This window comes from Bos indicus x Bos taurus, chromosome 10, assembly GCF_003369695.1.
Source record: "Bos indicus x Bos taurus breed Angus x Brahman F1 hybrid chromosome 10, Bos_hybrid_MaternalHap_v2.0, whole genome shotgun sequence".
NCBI classification, from domain to species: domain Eukaryota; kingdom Metazoa; phylum Chordata; class Mammalia; order Artiodactyla; family Bovidae; genus Bos; species Bos indicus x Bos taurus.
In genome coordinates, this window is record NC_040085.1 from 23,908,487 (window position 1) to 23,927,645 (window position 19,159).

Consider the following 19,159-nt stretch of genomic DNA (forward strand, 5'->3'; position numbering starts at 1 on the left):
GGCAAGAGAGAAGTTTCCCTCTCTCACATCCTCACTCAGACTGGTCTCTGTCTTCCCCTTGCACCTTCCCCTCATCTCCAGACTGGCGGTCATGCAAGGTAGATGTGTCACCGTAGAATTCAGCGCTGCCCTTCTTAGCACCTTCGGCATCATCAGTGGTTACTGTACAATTGGCCATGTGAGTCCTCAGTCCTGGGTCTCCCTTGACTATTCTCTTCCATCTCCCCCAGTCACTGCACCTGGTAGAGCTTGATCAGGAAGCTGAATCATGCTGAGGTGGGTTCATTTTATTTGCATGCAATTTATCCCAAGTTGGTTAGCTCCTTGAGACCAATATCATGTCAATGACTACTGTATATCGTGCACCCAGCACAGTACCTGGAACACAGCAGGCTCTGTCCAGGCCCTTGCTTCTGATAGGTGGCACTTCTGCCCATCTCTTGCAGATTCCTTCCTAGTGCTCCTCTGTGATCTACTCTTTCCTACTCTTCCTCTGCTCCTTTCTTTCACCCCTACTTCCCTCTCTTCTTCCTTTCTTTTAAAAAAAATTTCCTCAGAGGAAACGCTCATACCATCCATTTCTTACAAACCTGACATAGCTCTTTTTACCTTCTCATGCTATATTTATGCCATATACCAAATCTAGTCAGTTCCCTAGTTCCCTTTGAAATGTCCTGGATTCTTATTGCTTCAGTGAGATTCACTTAAATTCTCTGTGTTCACAGCCTTCATAACTAGAATTATCTCCTTTATTTTTTTCCCACCTTTAGTTTCTTCTCTCTACATCTCCTCCTTCCATATGCCACCAGAATAACTTTTATAGAACACTTGCCTCTTATTCAAGAACCTATAGATGGTTGCCTATGTAATTCAACATGTTTAAACCCTGCTAGTAGGCTTCAGGATGGCTCTACAAATTCTCCCTAACATAACCGCTCATGAAAAAGAAGAGAAATAGAATAATGCATATTAGAGGAAGCAAAATTAACTTAGAGGGCATCGTTGCTTTGTTATTTTAAGACAGGAAACTTGCATATTGATAGGAGAGGGAATCAAACTCAGTGCTTGGATGATGGAAAAAATGGAAGTGGTCATTAATGAGGAGGGACCTCTCTCTCTCTCTAAAACAATGTAAAAAGGAAGAGAGAGAGTGTAGTTCTGAGACCACAGTATTCCCAGTAAAGTAGGTAGCAAGTTGGCTGCCAGTGATGGAGACCTATAGCTTTAGATAGGCTTAGGCAGTTAGGAGTATCTGCTCATTCCTCATTCACTCACTCCTACAGGTGTGTTGACCACTTCTGTATACGTGAACTAACCCTCTTTAGTAGTGTTCCACTTTGCTCACAAGGCTTCTGCATTTGATTACGTCATCCAAACCACAGGAAAATAGATTTATCCCCATTCAATTGTAATCTTGTTCGATTCATTATTCCAGCCAGTTGGGATCTTCTTGAATCCCAACTCTGTCATTCAATGCTCTCCCTTCCAACTTTGTGTCTTTCTTTGAGAATCTGATAAGCATATGCTCTATAGCTTTTATTACAAACATTTATAAAAATGTGGAGTGGGATATCACTAAGACATAGGATACATGTGAAACTGCTCTCCCTCTCGACATGACTCTTTAATAAGCTCCCTTTTGGTGATGTTTTCCTGCCTGGGTTGTATCTCTCTACCTCTTCCAACAGGATATCATGAAAGAGCTCATCAAATACTTTGCTAAAGTCCAAAAACACCATGCTCACTTCATTTCCCTCATCAAGCTGGCAAGTAAATGAATAATGCTGGCAAGTGGAAGAATACAATTAGATTGACAAAACTTGTTTTTAGCAAGCCTATGCCAAATGGTCATGATTTCTCTTTCCAAGTGCATATAAACAATTTCCTTAACTGGCAGTTATAGGTTCTTGCCATTGATGGCAAGTTCACTGCCACATATTTTGGAATTTTTCTTCTCTTTCCATAAAGCAGAATTGTATGTCTGTTTCTCAGTTTCTGGCATGGTTTTCCTTTAGTTCTGCAGAGAGCACCTCTCTCAGTCTAGGGGAAAAAACCTGCAAATTTTCTTAGTACCCTTTTTTTTTAAAACAGAAGTTTCATATACATCCTGTAAGAGGTGCATGAAACACTGGTGAGATTTTAGGATGTGTTATGACACAGCCTATGGAGCAGACCACAGTAGAACCCTCTTGAGATAAGAGCTGATGAGATTGGTTCAGGTCACTGACTCTTCAAATGGGTTGGTATATTGTGCTCTAGGCAGTGAGTGTGGTTTGGAATTAAAAGTCCCTCTCAACTAGAGATTTCTGGGAAAAAAAAAAAAATCAGAGTCTAAACAATTTTCCTTCTCTCTCCCCACCCATATTGTTTTTCTCTCCCACCAGTACCTTCAGAGTACCAGAGTATATGACCTACTAGCAATTAAGATTGGACTTACCCACTTGCCCAAGCCTGGATAGTCATGTTCTGGATCAAAAAGGTGCTGGTGTAACTGGAATTCTCGACTGAACTCTGCTGTGTCAGGGGTGTTTTCTAGACATCCATCATCTACTGCAAACAACAAAAGGTTTTTGAGGAACAGCCAAGTATCTATTGTTATTCTAAGAGTTAATTTATTAAAAACAACTAGACATCCAAAGGTCAGAATGTATTCACATCAGTCATTCTAAATCAATATACTTCTGGGATTTACTCATCCCAGATTCCCATTCCTCTCCTACCCATGTCAGAGAATGGTTGGCTGCTCACCAAACCCACTTCCCATTCCCCGTCGGCACATGGCTAATTTCCCAGCCTTGCTATGCAATCAGGTGGAGTCATATGCCTGGATTTGTGCTGATGGAATGTGGGCAGAAGTGATGTATTCCACCTCCAAGCCTGGTCCATAAAAACCCTCTAGAGGACCCCCTCTCTCGCTCTCCCAAGCCCACCCTCACCCCCAGCATCTGTTGGTCTGCTTGCTACACGTTGCCGACCAGGGCAACTGTGGATGTCAAGTGTAAAGATGAAAGATGACAGTCTGGGTTGCTGAACCATCCACCTCCACAACACCCTCACCCACCTCTGGCAGGACTTCACACAAATAAGAAATAAGCTTCTATTGTGTTAAGCCAGTGTTATTTTTTGTCTGTCATAACAGCAATTATTTCCTTTACTGATATACTTCCATTCCACATGACTTACTCTGTTTTCTCTTGGGTGGCTCTTTAGAAATGATTTTGGCTTCTTGGAGAAAGTCCATTATATAAGAAAAATAATTATTAGACAGAACTTGATGGTGTGTGTTGTAGTGGTAACTGGGTAAGTCTGGAGTCAGAAACATAGACCTGAGCTCAGGGTTCAAATCTTAGCTCATGATTGATAGATGGGTTTAGTTCCTTGGGAGAGTTAACTTAGCCTAAGTCCATTTATTCACCTATGAGATGGGAATAATCAAATCCTTACCTTTGAGAGTAGCTATGGAGAATAGAGATGATCATATAGACAGCATCTGGCACATAATAGGTTTCCTCTATGTTTTAGTTTCCTTCTCATCATCTCTCTTTAAATGACAGTTCATATTATCAGTGCTCTTTGAAATAAAGCATGTCTTCCATTCAAACACAGAAAAAGGTTATCCCTCTTGACTGCTGCTTTTACCTAAGCCCCGTCATTACAAGTCACAGTGCTCTGAAATGGAGTCCTTTTTTTCCTGTCTCTAATGTGCTTTATAGACAACAGCTTTAGGGGAGGGGAGGTTGGGAGGGTGGTTTGTGCAGGACTAGGGAAATGAAAATGGCACCCCACTCCAGTATTCTTGCCTGGAGAATCCCATGGACAGAGGAGCCTAGCAGGCTACAGTCCATGGGGTTGCAAGAGTCAGACACGACTTAGCAACTAAACTACTACTAACTAGGGAAATGAATGGAGAAGGCAATGGCACCCCACTCCAGTACTCTTGCCTGGAAAATCCCATGGATGGAGGAGCCTGGTAGGCTATAGTCCATGGGGTCGCTAAGAGTTGGACACGACTGAGCAACTTCCCTTTCACTATTCACTTTCATGCTTTGGAGAAGGAAATGGCAACCCACTCCAGTGTTCTTGCCTGGACAATCCCAGGGACGGGGGAGCCTGGTGGGCTTCCGTCTATGGGGTTGCACAGAGTCGGACACAACTGAAGCGACTTAGCAGCAGCAGCAGCAGGGAAATGAAAGAGACTTCCTTTCAAAGGGAGAGTGAAGCATCAAAGTCAATGCTAAAAGCGGTCTAACGCAATCAGGCAGGTAGTCTGGTCTCTTGAGAGCGCTCTGACGCCTATCAGCAGCTTTCAGCATCCAGTATCTCAGTCCTTAGCAGCATGAAGCTTGTGAGGAAAGCACTAGCATTTGGAAAAGACCCTAATGTGACTAACATGGCTCCCCACTTCTCACTGAACTGGTTATCTGATTTCTTCATCTAGAGCAATTAACATGGAGGAAAGGGAGAGCAAAGCAAAAGAGGTCAGGCAGTCTGCACATGGCAGCTTTACAACCTCTTCCTAATTGTTTCTCAGGTACCTCTGAGTGGGCCCAAACTGAGATGCAGAGATAGAGCCCTGTGGCTCTGGGAACCCAAGGTGTCTGGAGCCTGAAAATGCTCCCTGGAATTCACATCCCTGAAGACTAGGACAGACTGTGAGTTCTGTTTGCTGCTCTACCGGGCTGAGTGAGCCATGATTCAGAGGTGAGTGTGGCTTGGGGAGGGAAGTGAAGGTTATTCTTGGATGGTTGGATTATGCGGTGTCATGATTCTCAATGAGGCATGTCTCAAGCAATTTCTTACAAAAAATGGCTAAATTTAGCAAGTGAGGTTTTTGTAGAATGCAGATTATGATAGAACAAAGAAGGAGAAGTATGTTAGCTTAATGAAAAGGCAGGGAGGGAAGGGGAAGATAACGGCAGACAAGAAAGGGCCTGGGAGCTAGGTTTTTATCCAACTCTTTCAGCCAGCCAGGATTGCTCCATCTCAGAGCTCCTAAGAGCTACTGATTAGGGCTTGATTACATAGATCTCTATATTACTTGTTTCAAGGATTAGCTAGGACTACACTGAATGTTTTTTTAAGGCACTGACTATGTCTTCATTTTACAGATGAAGAAACTGAGGCCCAAGGAGGTAAACTGACAGACTGTAATGAGGACTAGATGGCAGATCTGTTGGCGCAAACTCTGCCTCTCTTTCTGTTCTCCTCTAACAGCAGTTCTCCAAATTTCAGGATCCTCCAGAATCACAGGAAAGGCCGCTTAGAATACAGATTTCTGCCTCCTACCCCCAGGGTTTCTGTTTCAGTGGACAGAGGAGCCTGCTGGGCTCCCTACAGTTCATGGGGTCACAAAGAGTTGGACACAACTAAGCAACTAACATTTTACTTTTTTATTTTTTACCCCCAGGGTTTCTAAATCAATAGCTCTGGAATAGAGGTGAACATCTGCATTTCAAATAAGTCTCCAGGTAACGCTGATACTGCCAGGGCTACATTTTAAGAACTATTGTCCGATATGATATTGAATCAGTTTAACCAAATCCCCATGGAGACTGTTATTCTTCAGACTCCAAAGTGGTCTTTCTTCCTGCTCATCCAAAGCCTCACAATCAAGTGAAAAGTGGCTGAATCACTGGTTCTGTGCAGTCATTTAGGTTTTCCTATCCTGGGCCAGCATCCCCACACTGGCTTGGCCATGTCCAACTATTTTGGTTGTCCCATCCCAGGATGGAGGCTCTGTCCCCCATGGGAAACAAAGACCTTACCGTAAATGAAAAGAGGACTATCTTTCAGAGGGATCGTCTTTCGAAGAGAGCCTGTATTGTGTTTAAGAAAAGCTGAGGTACCAACACTGGCAGAATTTTCAGAGCAAGGCAGTGTGTCTTAGTGGTTGGGTCCATGGTCCTGAATCAGATAGACCCAAGTTTGAGTCTTGGCTCAGCTACTTGTTACATGAATAACCTTGAGCAAGCTATTTCGGAAGCTTCAGGTTCATTATATGTAAAGTAAGGATAATAAATACTAAGTGTAGTGTTCGTCATTCAGTCGTATCCGACTGTTTGCGACCCCATGTAGCCCGCCAGGTTCCTCTGTCCGTGGAATTCTCCAGGCAAGAATACTGGAGTGGGCTGCTTTTTCCTTCTCCAGGGATCTTCCCGACCTAGGGATCGAACCCAGGCCTCCTGCACTGCAGGTAGATTCTTTACCATCTGAGCCATCAGGGAAGCCCAATAAATACTGACATTATTATTATTGGGCTGGAGGGAAAAGACTACTCTGGTTGCTTACCAGTGGCAAAGCTATTTACAATCTGGATGATATTTAACCAGTCCTCACTCTGTGTGAGGTGATGTGCCAAGTGCTTAACATGGATAATTTCATTTAACTCCCCAATAACCCCCATTTTGCAAATAAGGAAGCTGAGATGCAAGTAGTTTATTAACTTGTTCGAGGTCACATCTCCTGACCAGGGGTTTGAATTCAGGTAGTCCTCTGTCTAGAGCAACTCCTCTGAACCAGCAAAATAAGCTGCTCAAAGCCCAGCATAAGTGAAGCTCACTCACCATTCATCCTCTTTGGCACTGGGGGGTAGAAAATTGGGAGCAATACATGAACAGCAAGGAAGGTTTCAACCTACTTCCTTAACCAACGTACCCTCCTGGGTCCCCTCTCTCTCATGCCACCCCCAAACTCCCAAAGAAATATTTCAGGATAGATGCTCACTGGTTACAACACAGTTGGAATGTCAATTGTCACGAGAAGTGAGGAAAACAAATGGACATGGATCATCCACAAAGGAAACAAGTTCCAAAGTGGGCAGCAACTGTATCAAAGAAGAGAGGAAAAAAGAGAAAACCCTCTCTTTTATTAAAAAGTGAAGCACATGCAGAAAAGAGCATCAATTCCCAAAGAGGGAGAGAGAAGATGAAGCCTTGGCAGGAGAGTCCTCTGCAGGTATATCTGAACACCAGAACTCACCAAGAGTTCTAGAATCAATTTCCTTTTCCAATCCACCTACAAGTAAATTCACAGGGGCTCATGGGACTAGAAATACTATTTCTCCGAACATATGTGGCCAACGTTAGCATTTTTAATTTCCTCCAAAAGCTCCTACCTTTCACAGGAACCCAGGAGCATGCCCACTAATGCCCACTACCTGTTTTTCCAACGGGACAGGGGTTTGGAGGGTCTGGGTAGCCCTGGTCCTCACTGAAGTCCTTAGGAATGTTGTCACCGGTCAACTCTGCTACGATGTTTGGGATGTTGCCAAAGGGACCCAAGTGTTGCAGACCTTCATGAGCTCCACCTGCCAGGAAATCAAAAGTAGATCATTTCAGGGCAATGCCATTCATTTCAACTACTATTTATTCAGGCATACCATACAAGCAAAGTACTGTGTTCTATGCTGTGGAGAGAGAAAAGGAAATACAATAGTTCCTGCCCCTTAGGGGGTTAAAATTTTCATTGTGGAAACAGGCACAAACTGCACAAAGATCATTTCCACTCAGGGCACACTATATATGTGCTATGCTGGACATGTTAAAATACAGTACTTGGAACAGAGGAAAGGGAGAGTTCCATTAGGCTGAGAGGACGGGAGGACTTTTGGACAAGTTGGAGCTTGAGTGGCACTGACACAGAAGGGCTGGGCTTTGCAAGTTGGGCACGGGGCTCAGGGAAGAGAAAAGGGTGCAACTGGCATCCAGATAAAAGAACAGGCTAAATGACAACCAATTACCAATAGAAGGGAGATGAAGAAAAAAATATTTGACTTTCTCCCATTCTAGATCAACCACTTAAAATTGGGTGTATTTATTTCAATTTTTTCTTCCCTGTGCATCTTTTTCTATCCATTTGTTTATTTTTCATTTACTATTAAAGCATGTGGCTGCACGGTCTCTATCCCCATGATTATAAATGACCATGTAGTCTTCAATCCAGTGATTCCACCACAACATATTAATCATTCCCCCATTGTGGGATGTTTAGTGTTTCCCAATTTGCTCTTAGGCATTTAATTTTTTCCATATTTTGGATTAGTTTTCCTCAGAAAAGATTCCCAGAAGTCAAATTACTGGGTCAAAGGCTATAAATATTTTTATGACTCTTTATATTATATTGCCAAACTGTTTTCCAGAAAGGAGGTACCAATTTATAAAATATCAACAAAATCTGAGAATTCTATATTTATACATCTTAACCAGTATTGGGTTTTACAAAAATAAAGTTTTATGTTTTCTTTGCTAATTTTAAAGGCTTTTAGAAAAAGTACTGTTTCCTTTTGAATGTCTTTGATTTCTAGCTCAGTCGATTTTTTTCCATGTTTGTTTACCCGATTTAATTTCTTTTCTGTGAGTTGTCTGTTTATGCTCTTGGAATTTTAGTGTTTCTCTTATCAACTTTCAAGGACATTTTACATAATAAAGGTATCAAGTCTTTGGCCATTACATTTCCTGCAAACACTTTCCATGTTGTCTGACTTGTGGATATATTTGTAATAGTTTGCTAACATACGTTTTTAAAACTTATGTAGGTTTGTTGTTGTTATCCTTCAAGATCTCCTCTCACCTTCTAAACTTACAAAACTATTGGCCCTTCACAAAGGTATTATCAGTATTTAGATATTTCAGTTTTCTATTTTTAAAATTAACTCTTTGGTACAGCCACTGTGAAAACACTGTTGAGGTTCCTGAAAAAATGAAAACCAGAACTGCCATGTGATCGAGCAATTCAACTCCTGGGTATTTATCCAAAGAAAATGAAAACACTAATTCAAAAAGATATATGCAGTCCAATATTCATTGCAGCATTATTTACAATAGCCAAGATATGAAAGCAACTGAATGAATCAACAGATGAATGGATAAAGAAGATGTGTGTGTGTATATACGTGTGTATATATATATATATACACACATATATATAGAGAGAGAGAGAGAGAACGTCAGTCAGTGGAATATTACTCAGCCATATGACAACATAGATGCACCCGGAGGGTATTAAACTAAGTGAAATCCTATATGCTCTCACCTATATATGATATCTCAGAAACAAAACAAATGAAAAAAATAACAAAATAGAAACAGATTCAGATACAGAGAGCAAACTAATAGTTGCCAGAGGGGAATGGGGGTGGCAAGGGGTTGAATGAAAGTAGAGGAAGGGAATCACACAGACTGCAGTTATAAAATAAGTCAAAGGTATGCAATATACAGCACACGGAATAGTCAATAGCATTGTAATCAATTTGTATGGCATGTAATCTATGAAGATATGGAATCACTAGGTTGTGCACCTGAAACTAATATAATATTGCAAGTCAACTATACTTCCAAAAAAAGAAAAAAGTTAACTCTGGTATATATACACTGTGTGTTTTAGGGCATGTAAAATAATTAACCAATTACCCTATCAGCACTTGCTCAGTGATTCTGTCCTTCTCTACATATTTCATCCCTTCAACAAATATTTAGTTGCCCCGTAGATACCAAGCCTGCTCTGAACACCAAGGCACAGCAGTGAATAAGAACAAGTACGTTCGTGTTGTATAACTTGCTTTACTTAAATATCCTGCTTGTGCTCCGTCGCTCAGTCATGTCTGACTCTTTGCGACCCTATGGACTGTAGCCTGCTAGGCTCCTCAGTGCGTGGGATTCTCCAGGCAGGAATACTGGAGTGGGTTGCCATTTCCTTCTCTAGGGGATTTTCCCAGCCCTGGGATCGAATTCTGTCTCCTGCACCTCTTGCATTGGAAGGCAGATTCTTTACCTCTGCACCACCCAGGAAGCCCCTTACTTAAATATAATGTATGTCAATTTCCAGACTCTTATATAACCCATAAATACCTAAATATAGCCAATTATCCAACAGTATTAATCACATTCTTTTATGACCTTATTCATATTTTATCTATCATAATCTGGTGGCTGTGTTAAAATTTATTACTACCAATAAGTGTCTGTCAGTATCTTTTATTTCTTATTGTTTCTGCTTTAGCATTTTGATGCTATGCTAATTGCTATGTCCAAGAGTATAAATTCTTCATTTTAATTGTCATTAACTGGTAAAATTAACAATTGACAAATCATATCTTGACACATATTTCTGCTATTAGCCTTGCCAGTTTCATTCTGCTGTTTTGTTCGGTGAACCTTTGATCATTTTATTTTCAAACTTTCTGTATCTCTATGAAGATTTTTCCAATTCATACTGAGGTGCCTGCCTTCAGAGACATTCTAGAAATTCACATTTATTATCTCACATTAACCCAAGAAAGACCCACAAAAATTTAGAAAGACAGACCAGTATGCTTGGTATTGATATATCTGAGGCTTTATACCATCTTGGCATTAGAGTCACCTTGGTGATTGCTATAGGGCATGCCTTCTGGTGTGTCCATACATGTCTCAACTTTTGAAAGCACCCTAGGCTTAAGTGCCAGGAATTATCCAACTTGGCTTCAGGGAGATGCATGTCTTAATGCTCCACTAGTAATTAATGAAGGAAGCAAACACAGTTTCCTTTCTGGAAGGCCTGCCAAGGCTCTGTTTACCTCTGTGCACCAGTGCCATTAGAATGAATGGCACACTTGTTAGGGAGCAACAGATGTTTAGCACCAGGCAGATATAACACAGGCTCTTTTAAAACTGCATTTAATTACATCAAATCAAGAAATACTCACTGAGCAACTATGAGAGTTAGATGGAAATTTAAAAAAAAAAAATTCTATCTTTTGCACCTGGATGGGTGGAGGGGAGTTTGGGGAAGAAGGGATACATATATATGTATGGCTGAATCCCTTTGCTCTTCAACTGGAACTATCACAACATTGTTAATCGACTATACCACAGTACAAAATAAAAAAAAAAATTTTAATGCTATCCTTTGTTCTCCAAGAGCTTGAATTTTATAGATAAGAAAGTGAAAGTGTTAGTTGTTCAGCTGTGTCTGACTCTTTGTGACCCCACGGACTGTAGCTTGCCAGGCTCCTCTGTCCATGGAATTCTCTAGGCAAGAATACTAGAGTTGGTTGCCATTCCCTTGTCCAAGAAATCTTCCCAACCCAGGGATAAAACCTGGGTTGATCAAACCCAGGTCTCCCACATCTGGCAGGCAGATTCTTTACTACCTGAGCCATCAGGGAAGCCAGCCAAGAAAACTAACCACGTATAGAAAATAACTAGAAAATTATATACTTGAGTATACAATCCAATGCTAGTTAACTGGTTCAGTATAATGTTTAGATTATGCTGTTCTATTTTGCGCCTGAAACCAAGTCAATCAAACTGTTAGGATGCCATGGATACTATCTGATCCATTTGTCTCTAAAAACCAAACATATTTTAAAATTATTATTCAGTCAGCTTAAAAAAATATTTCTTGAGTATATATGACCATCAAGACATGGACTAGAGGGTCAATGATGAACCAGGTAAATATGACCCCTGCTCTTACAGAGTCTACAGTTTTGTAAGGGATACATAATGAAACACACATTTAATGATACAAGTGAACTTACTTACAAAACAGAAGTAGACTCACACACATGGAAAACAAACTAACAGTGACCAAGAGGGAGAGCAGGAGGAGGGGAGAGAGGAATTAGGAATTTGGGATTAACACATACGCACTACAGTATGTAAAATAGGTACACCACGAGGACCTACTCTATAGCACAAGAAACTATGCTCAATATTTTGTAATAACCTGTAATAGAAAGGAATCTGAAAAAGTGTGTGCGTGTGTGTGTGTATATATATATATATATATATATATATATATATATACATGCTGCTCCTAAGTCGCTTCAGTCGTGTCTGACTCTGTGCGACCCCATAGACGGAAGCCCACCAGGCTCCCCCGTCCCTGGGATTCTCCAGGCAAGAACACTGGAGTGGGTTGCCATTTCCTTCTCCAATGCATGAAAGTGAAAAGTGAAAGCGAAGTTGCTCAGTCGTGTCCGACTCTTTGAGACCCCATGGACTGCAGCCTACCAGGCTCCTCCGTCCATGGGATTTTCCAGGCAAGAGTACTGGAGTGGGGTGCCATTGCCTTCTCTGATATATATATATAACTGAATCACTTTGCTGTACACTTGAAACTAACACAACGTTGCAAATTAACTATACCTCAATAAAAAGAAAGGAAATACATTGAAGATGTGGAGTTATGATGTGACAGGGTTACAGTGAGGTGTCACAGGTATGCAGAGAAGCAATATCTAACCTAGATCTACGACGTGAAGGATTGCCTGCAAGAAGCAACGTACCAATGATTATGCTCTGGGCCATAGAAAATACAAATGTGAAAGACAGGATTCCTGCTCCCTACTTAGTTCTTCATTCTAGTTGGTTGTTTAGCACCAAAACAACAAGCCAGTGGTCCATGATAAGATACATTCCTTGATAGAATTCATTATGGTATTATAAACGATGTGGAAATTCAGGAAATAGGGAACCTTCCAGGAAAACTTCCATGGAAGAGGTGACACTTGAGTTGAAGCAGGAAAGGCAGGATCCATCCTTATTGGTGGTGAAAGAAAAGCCACACGTAGGGCACAGAGGTAGGTGAGAGCAAGGAATATTTGAGCATCTGTGATGAGCACTGCTTGGAAGGGAGGAGCTAGATAGAAGGGGAGACAGCCAACACCAAGCAGAAAATTATGAAGTGATATAATAACAAACAGCAACCAAAGCTGTATGGGAAGAAGAGTGATATAATAATAGGATGTTGTGTAGAGCATTAATTTATCGATAGTTTAAAACCCTCTTTCCCACCAAGGGTGCACATCAGAATCACTTGTGGAATTTTTAAAAATCCCAGCCCTCTACTCCAGATCCACTGTACTCAAGCATCTTTCTGAAGGCCACTGTACAAAGGTGGACCGGAGGGAAGTTAAGAAGCCTTCATAACACACTACTGCTGACACTCAGGGGAGAGGTGACACAGATTGGGGTGGAGCAGCCACAACACAAGCAGAAATAAGAGAAATCTCAAACAGTGCAGAAGGGAGAGATGAGTCAAGAGTCCATGCGCCACTGACAGGTGAGGAGGGGATCTGGCTGCTCACTGCCCAAAAGCAATAAACATGCCAGGTTGGTGGAAAGGGAAGTTTGCTTCATTTCAGATGCTGGCAACCAGGGGCGGGACATCTGTCCAAAGGCCGACTGCCCCCCAACTGGCAACTAGTGGGGCACAAGCTTTGACAGACAGAAGGAGGGGGCTACATGCAGAAACAGCACAGTCATCTCTGATCTGACAGTCATCTTCAAATTGGTCATCGGTGCTCTGACCAGTGTCATCTTGATTGCTTCAGGGACAGTTAACCTTCAGTTCCAGGGTCCATTTGTTCCCGTTTCTTTGAGGCCAGCTCCTAGAATTGTAGCAACTCATGTCCTGGGTACAGTCTGGTCATCATGTAGTTAACTTCTCCACCTGATGTTTTAGTATCTATAAGACAGCTCACAGGATATGGCTCAGAATATTATCTACAGCCCTTGAGAAAGAAATAAAGGTCCTTGACTATGCTGAATGACTACGTTATTATTATTTGGTCTCCGTTGACTGTTTTCCTTTGTTTCTGCAGGTTCTCATTTCTCTGATTAAACTTATCCCTTGACTAAAGTTTTCCACAGACGAAAGGCAGGCAGAGGTCATGGTGGGGGTGGGGTGGCGGGAGGGACCATGGGGGTCCTGCTCCATTTCACATGAAGTTTCCAAAATCTAGAGGCCCCTTTATTTGGGAAAATAATGCCATTGGTTAAAGATGGGATCTTTCACTACAGCTTTTAAATTATTTCAGGCAATTAATTAATTAATTCTATCTGGTGATGATGCTTTATTTATCTGTTTCCATCATGGCCATATCACTCCACAAATGTCTCTAGAATAGATTGAAAATATTTCATTCTTGCCAAATAAATGTTAAGCCCTTTTGCTTCTATGAACAGCAACTTCGGAATATGACCTTACCTCTTCTTGATACTTTGGGACTATTATTGGGAATATCCGTGACTCTACAGTGCTGTAGCAGTGTGTTCTCAGAGCATTAAAATGTATACAGTAATACAACTGTAATAAGTGGTCCCAGCTGCTAGGGCTTTTAAAGTTCTTTGTCTTCTCCTTCTTTGTAAGCTATTAATCCTAGTCATCCTCAATCCTTTTCATAATAAAGTACAGTGCATAAATAAATAGTGGGTCTAGGTCCTGCAAGTCTTGTCTTCTAATTTGCTTTACCACACACATATGCATGACTTGAGGATCCTGTCAAAATGTAGACTCTGATCAACAAACGAGGGACGGACCTGACACTGCATTTCCAACAAGCCCCCAGGTGATGTTGATGCTATTGCTCCATTAACCATACATTCAGTATCAAGGGCTAGAAAAGGAGAGCCAGACTTACTCAAATTAGATGCAAACTAAGAGTAAATTAGCACCGAGAACGTTGGCATGACCATCTTGGTTCGTGGAGTTTGTGACATTCAGTGTGGCCGCTGAGAGGCTTTTTGAAAGTCACTTAAGGTTTCAGATAAGGGAACTATAGCTAGCAGAAGTCCCTTTACAGACGGTTTTATTCCAATTATAGAGGCACTCTCACACATTTCACAAGAAAAGGAGCCCACTGCACCCTTCTTCATTCAAACTAATCCTGTAGGGACTGGAAGCAAAGACCTCGCTCATGAAGCATGAAGGTATGTTCTCGTGGAATAAGCAACGTCCTTTCAGGGAATAAGTGGAGCCCCACGGGTCACCCCATGATGCAAGAGCTGGGGTCCGAGGGGGATGGTTTTGATAGACGTCAAGTTTGGTCAGAAATGAAGACAATAAACAGGGACTGCACCACTCCCCTGCCTTTTTGTAACATTATGGTTTCAATTGTTTCAGACTACTTTAATATCTTTATTAAAAAGTTTTAGTGAGGTCAGTAGGACAAGAGTTACTACTCATAACTGTGAGTAGTGAGTCCTGGGAGACCTTTACTTGCCTAAAGCTGCTCAGCCAGTCAGTGCTATTTGCAGCCTGGGATCCCAGGGCTGTTTCCATGCCCCCATGGGGCCTCAGGCAGCCCATCCGGACCCTTTGCAAAGATTAGCTCGAGAGCAATCATTGGTAGAATGACCTGTCGGCATAAAAGAGGCCTCTCTCATATTTTCTATCTCACTCTGAGGCTCCAGAGTGTCAGCGACCAGTGGGGGTCGACATCCTACTCGAGCCAGGCACCAGCAGAATGACTCTGAGATGGGGCGCCAGCCACGGGCCTCACCATCGTGGTTCCTGCGTGTCTGAGTGCCAGCCTCATGCCAGAAGGTTTAGAGCAACCAGACACAGCCCCTGCCCTGCAGACTCTGCTTTGCAATCTGGTAACACCCTGACAAGCTCGCGGCCAGCAGTCTCACCCGCAGCCCCATGCTGGGGCCCCTGGGGAGCCATGCGACTGGGCAATAAAGGAGAATTGTGGTGGGGCAGCCTGGTGCCAAGGAGCCAGTCACCCACCTCATAAAGAGGGAGTTCCGTGAGGAGAGTCTGGCAGGCAGCGGGCACACTCGCCTGAATACCAGCCATTCAGCTGAAGGGAAGGCATCCAGCAGTTTTCACTTATGTTACCACAAACAGCAGACGCTAAAAATACCCTGCGGTCTGGGCCTTCATTCCTCCGCGTGTCTCCATACATCATTTATAAAGCAATGACCAGCTTTCCTTTTGTTCACAGTCTGGGAGACTGAAGCAGTCAGGTGATTCCAATGAGTGTAGCCCTCCTGTGTTTCTCCCTTCAAAGGTGCAAAGGAGGGGGCAGCAGAGAAAGAGGAGAGAAAGTGGAGACAACAAAGGCCCCGGCGGGGCTGACATTTCTGAGGTGTAAGTGCTCAGTCGTGTCTGACTCTTTGCAACCCTATGGCTTGTGGCCCGCCAGGCTCCTCTGTCCATGGGACTTCCCAGGCAAGAATACTGAAATGGGTTGCCACTTCCTCCTCCAGGGGATCTTCCCCACCCAGGGATGGAACCCACCTCTCCTGCACTGGCAGATGGATTCTTTACCACTGAGTCACCTGGGCATTCTCCCCCAGGAGCTGAGGAAGAAGGTAAAGTGAGGCGGGCAGGGCGCCTGAGAGTGGTTTCTGAGGCTGCAGAGCAGGTGTGGACCCTGTGACAGGGCAGCATCGGCTGGACGTGAGGGGACACGGGGGGCCTTAATGAGGAAGGGCTGGCTGGCCCTGAAGGTTTGTGGTGTTTACCTCACGACCTGTAAACACACACACTTTTACAAAAAGTGCCATCCCTTCTCAACTTGGAGGACGCTAGGCAGGCCTTGGGGATGTGGTGGGCTTGGTTCCAGACCACCGCCATCAAGTAAATATCACAATGAAACCAGTCACACAAATGTTTTGGTTTCCCAGTGCATATAAAAGTGATGTTCACACCGTACTGTAGTCTATTAGGTGTGCAAAGCATATGTCTAAAAAAACAATGTACATACCTTCATTAGGAAGATACATACATTCTTACTATGTATCATGGATCTTCTCTGCTGTGTATCTGAAACTATCACAACATTGTTAGCCAGCTATACTCCAATACAAAATTAAAAAAAAGAAAAAGAAAAAACTGGTATCAGGGCTGCTGCTGCTAAGTCGCTTCAGTCGTGTCCAACTCTGTGCGACCCCATAGACAGCAGCCCACCAGGCTCCCCCGTCCCTGGGATTCTCCACTGGAGTGGGTATCAGGGCACATTTGAAAAAAAAAAAGACACATTTTTATTATAAAATGCCAACCATCATCAGAGCCTTCAGAAAGTCATAGTGGTCAAAAAGATCACTGTACTAAATATGATAATGAAAAAGCTTCTAGTAGTGTGAATCCAGTATTCTTGGGCTTTCCTTGTGGTTTAGCTGGTAGAGAATCCACCTGCAATGGAGGAGACCTGGGTTTGATCCCTGGGTTGGGAAGATCCCCTGGAGAAGGGAGAGGCTACCCACTCCAGTATTCTGGCCTGGAGAATCAAATGGACTATAGAGTCGGACACGACTGAGCGACTTTCACTTTCCCTTTCAGTGTGACAGTCACCAAAATGTGACAGAGACAAGAAAAGAGCAAATGCTGTTGGGAAAATGGTGCTGATCAGCTTGTTCAATGCAGGGTTGCTACAAACCTTCAATTTGTTTAAAAAAAAAAAAGTAAAACAAAACCCTGCATCGTTTGTGCAGAGCAATAAAGTGAGAATGCCTGTAATCTGTCACTTCCTATACAATCATGCCTGGGTTTCTCAGCATAGCATTCAGGCAGTTTCAATGCACAGGACTGTCTGTACTAGAGCAAAGAGTAGAAGCAAGGAGAAAGGGCTGGAAAGAAACACCTTAGCCCTTATTAAAGAGGGGAAACACCTGAAAGAAATGGCCAACTTAAGGGGTGGGATTTAAAAAATTTTTAATGTCTAACCTTTGTTTCTTCTTCCTTCAAACCCAGTAATTTCAGTGGGCTCAAAGGAAGAAATGAAAATGATTAAGAGTAGTTTCTGCAGACTCACATAGAGGCATGGAGAACAGACTTGCAGTTGCCAAGGGGGAGAGCAGTAGGAGAGAGAAGAACTGGGAGTCTGGGGTTAGCAGATGCAAGCTATTATATATAGGAAGGATAAACAACAAGGTCCTACTGTATACCACAGAGAACTATACCCAATATCTTATGAGAAAACCAAAATGGAAAAGAATATGGAAAAGAAAATAGATTTATATGCATAACTGAATCACTTTGCTGTACAAAAATTAATACAATATTGATTTCTAATATTTACTGTATTTATTTACACTTTAATAAATTTTTTAAAGTAGTTTCTGTAAATATCCATTCTCAAAATTAACTCTGTGCATTAAAGCCTTTTTTGCCTTGATTCCTGGTGAGAAATGAGAGTCCTAAAGGTCAAATGTAGTTGTGAAAAGCAACTAATTTTCATTTACTGAGGATCCACAGACAAGCCTGGGTAAAGAATATGCCTGCAATGCAGGAGACAGAGGAGATGCAGGTTCAGTCTCTGGGTTGGAAAGATCCCCTGGAGAAGGAAATGACAACCCCACCCAGTATTCTTGCCTGAAAGATCCCATAATCAGAGGGGACTGCTGGGTTACAGTCCATGGAGTCGCAAAGAGTCGGACATGATTGAGTGACTTCACTTTCACTCTTCACTTTCATGCATTGGAGAAGGAAATGGCAACCCACTCCAGTGTTCTTGCCTGGAGAATCCCAGGGACGGGGGAGCCTGGTGGGCTGCCGTCTATGGGGTTACACAGAGTCGGACACAACTGAAGCGACTTAGCAGCAGCAGCAGAGCGACTAGGCACACATGCACACAAAAAGAACACCTTATATATTAAGAAACTTTATAGCTTCCCTTTGTTCAGGTTCAAATCCACATGTTGTCAGGCATCTGATGATATCCCAAACCCTTTTTAACTTGGGCATAAGATGCTAAATGCATAACTAAGTGCCTGGAATGTAATGAGCACTCAATAAATGTAAACTCCTTCCATTATCCAATCAATATTTCCTAATAGCACAATTAACAGAGGCCAGATTCACGATCCTACATATTTTTCATTCTGATGCCCACAGTTCTGTACCTGGGGCAGTTAGCAACAAGGGCTCAAAAACAGCTGAACTCTTTATTATTAAACAGTAGTGTATCCTCGTTCACTTAAAACTAAAAAATTAATGCTTGAACTCACTTCACTCATTGTTTTCAAGCACACCGCCCCCTCCCCAACCAGGCGGCATCAACTCTTTCTCAAGGATTTGCTATCCAGTTATAGGAAACAAAACATGTCCACATAAATACACACCTAATTTAAGTGCCAGTTTCATGGAACAGACCATGAGCACTGTGGGAGAAAAGAAAGATGCACCCTAGGATGAGAAAATAGCCTCTAATCATGTACAATTAGCGATGGATGCTATGTCTTCAATTCTCCTCCTCCCTAGTAATGGAATTCAGTTTAAGCTGTTTAGAATGGTGAGGACTTATGTTGCAATATTCACATTCTCTAAACTCATGACAAGTGACCCCAAAGCACACAACATTTGGTAATTGAGAAAAACAAAGGAATGATTCTATCTATGCTGAATTGGCTTATTCATTGATTTGCCCCAGGGCAGGGGGCTAGTCCAG

At 42.5% G+C, this 19,159-nt stretch overlaps 1 protein-coding gene across 8 annotated transcripts in view; it reads right to left on the bottom strand.

The window, feature by feature from the left end:
• SCG5 (secretogranin V) overlaps positions 1 to 19,159 on the bottom strand; it is a 59,132-nt gene that overhangs the window by 14,150 nt on the left and 25,823 nt on the right. For 2 of the 8 annotated variants that reach the window (XM_027553472.1, XM_027553465.1), the window contains exons 3-6: positions 7,157 to 7,306; positions 6,564 to 6,581; positions 3,445 to 3,456; positions 2,438 to 2,550 (exon numbers count right to left, since the gene is read on the bottom strand). In XM_027553472.1, the coding sequence (XP_027409273.1) occupies positions 2,438 to 2,550; positions 3,445 to 3,456; positions 6,564 to 6,581; positions 7,157 to 7,306 (293 nt within the window). The remainder of the gene's footprint in view (positions 1 to 2,437; positions 2,551 to 3,444; positions 3,457 to 6,563; positions 6,582 to 7,156; positions 7,307 to 19,159) is intronic. The other 6 variants (XM_027553466.1, XM_027553469.1, XM_027553468.1 and 3 more) reach the window with 6 other exon arrangements.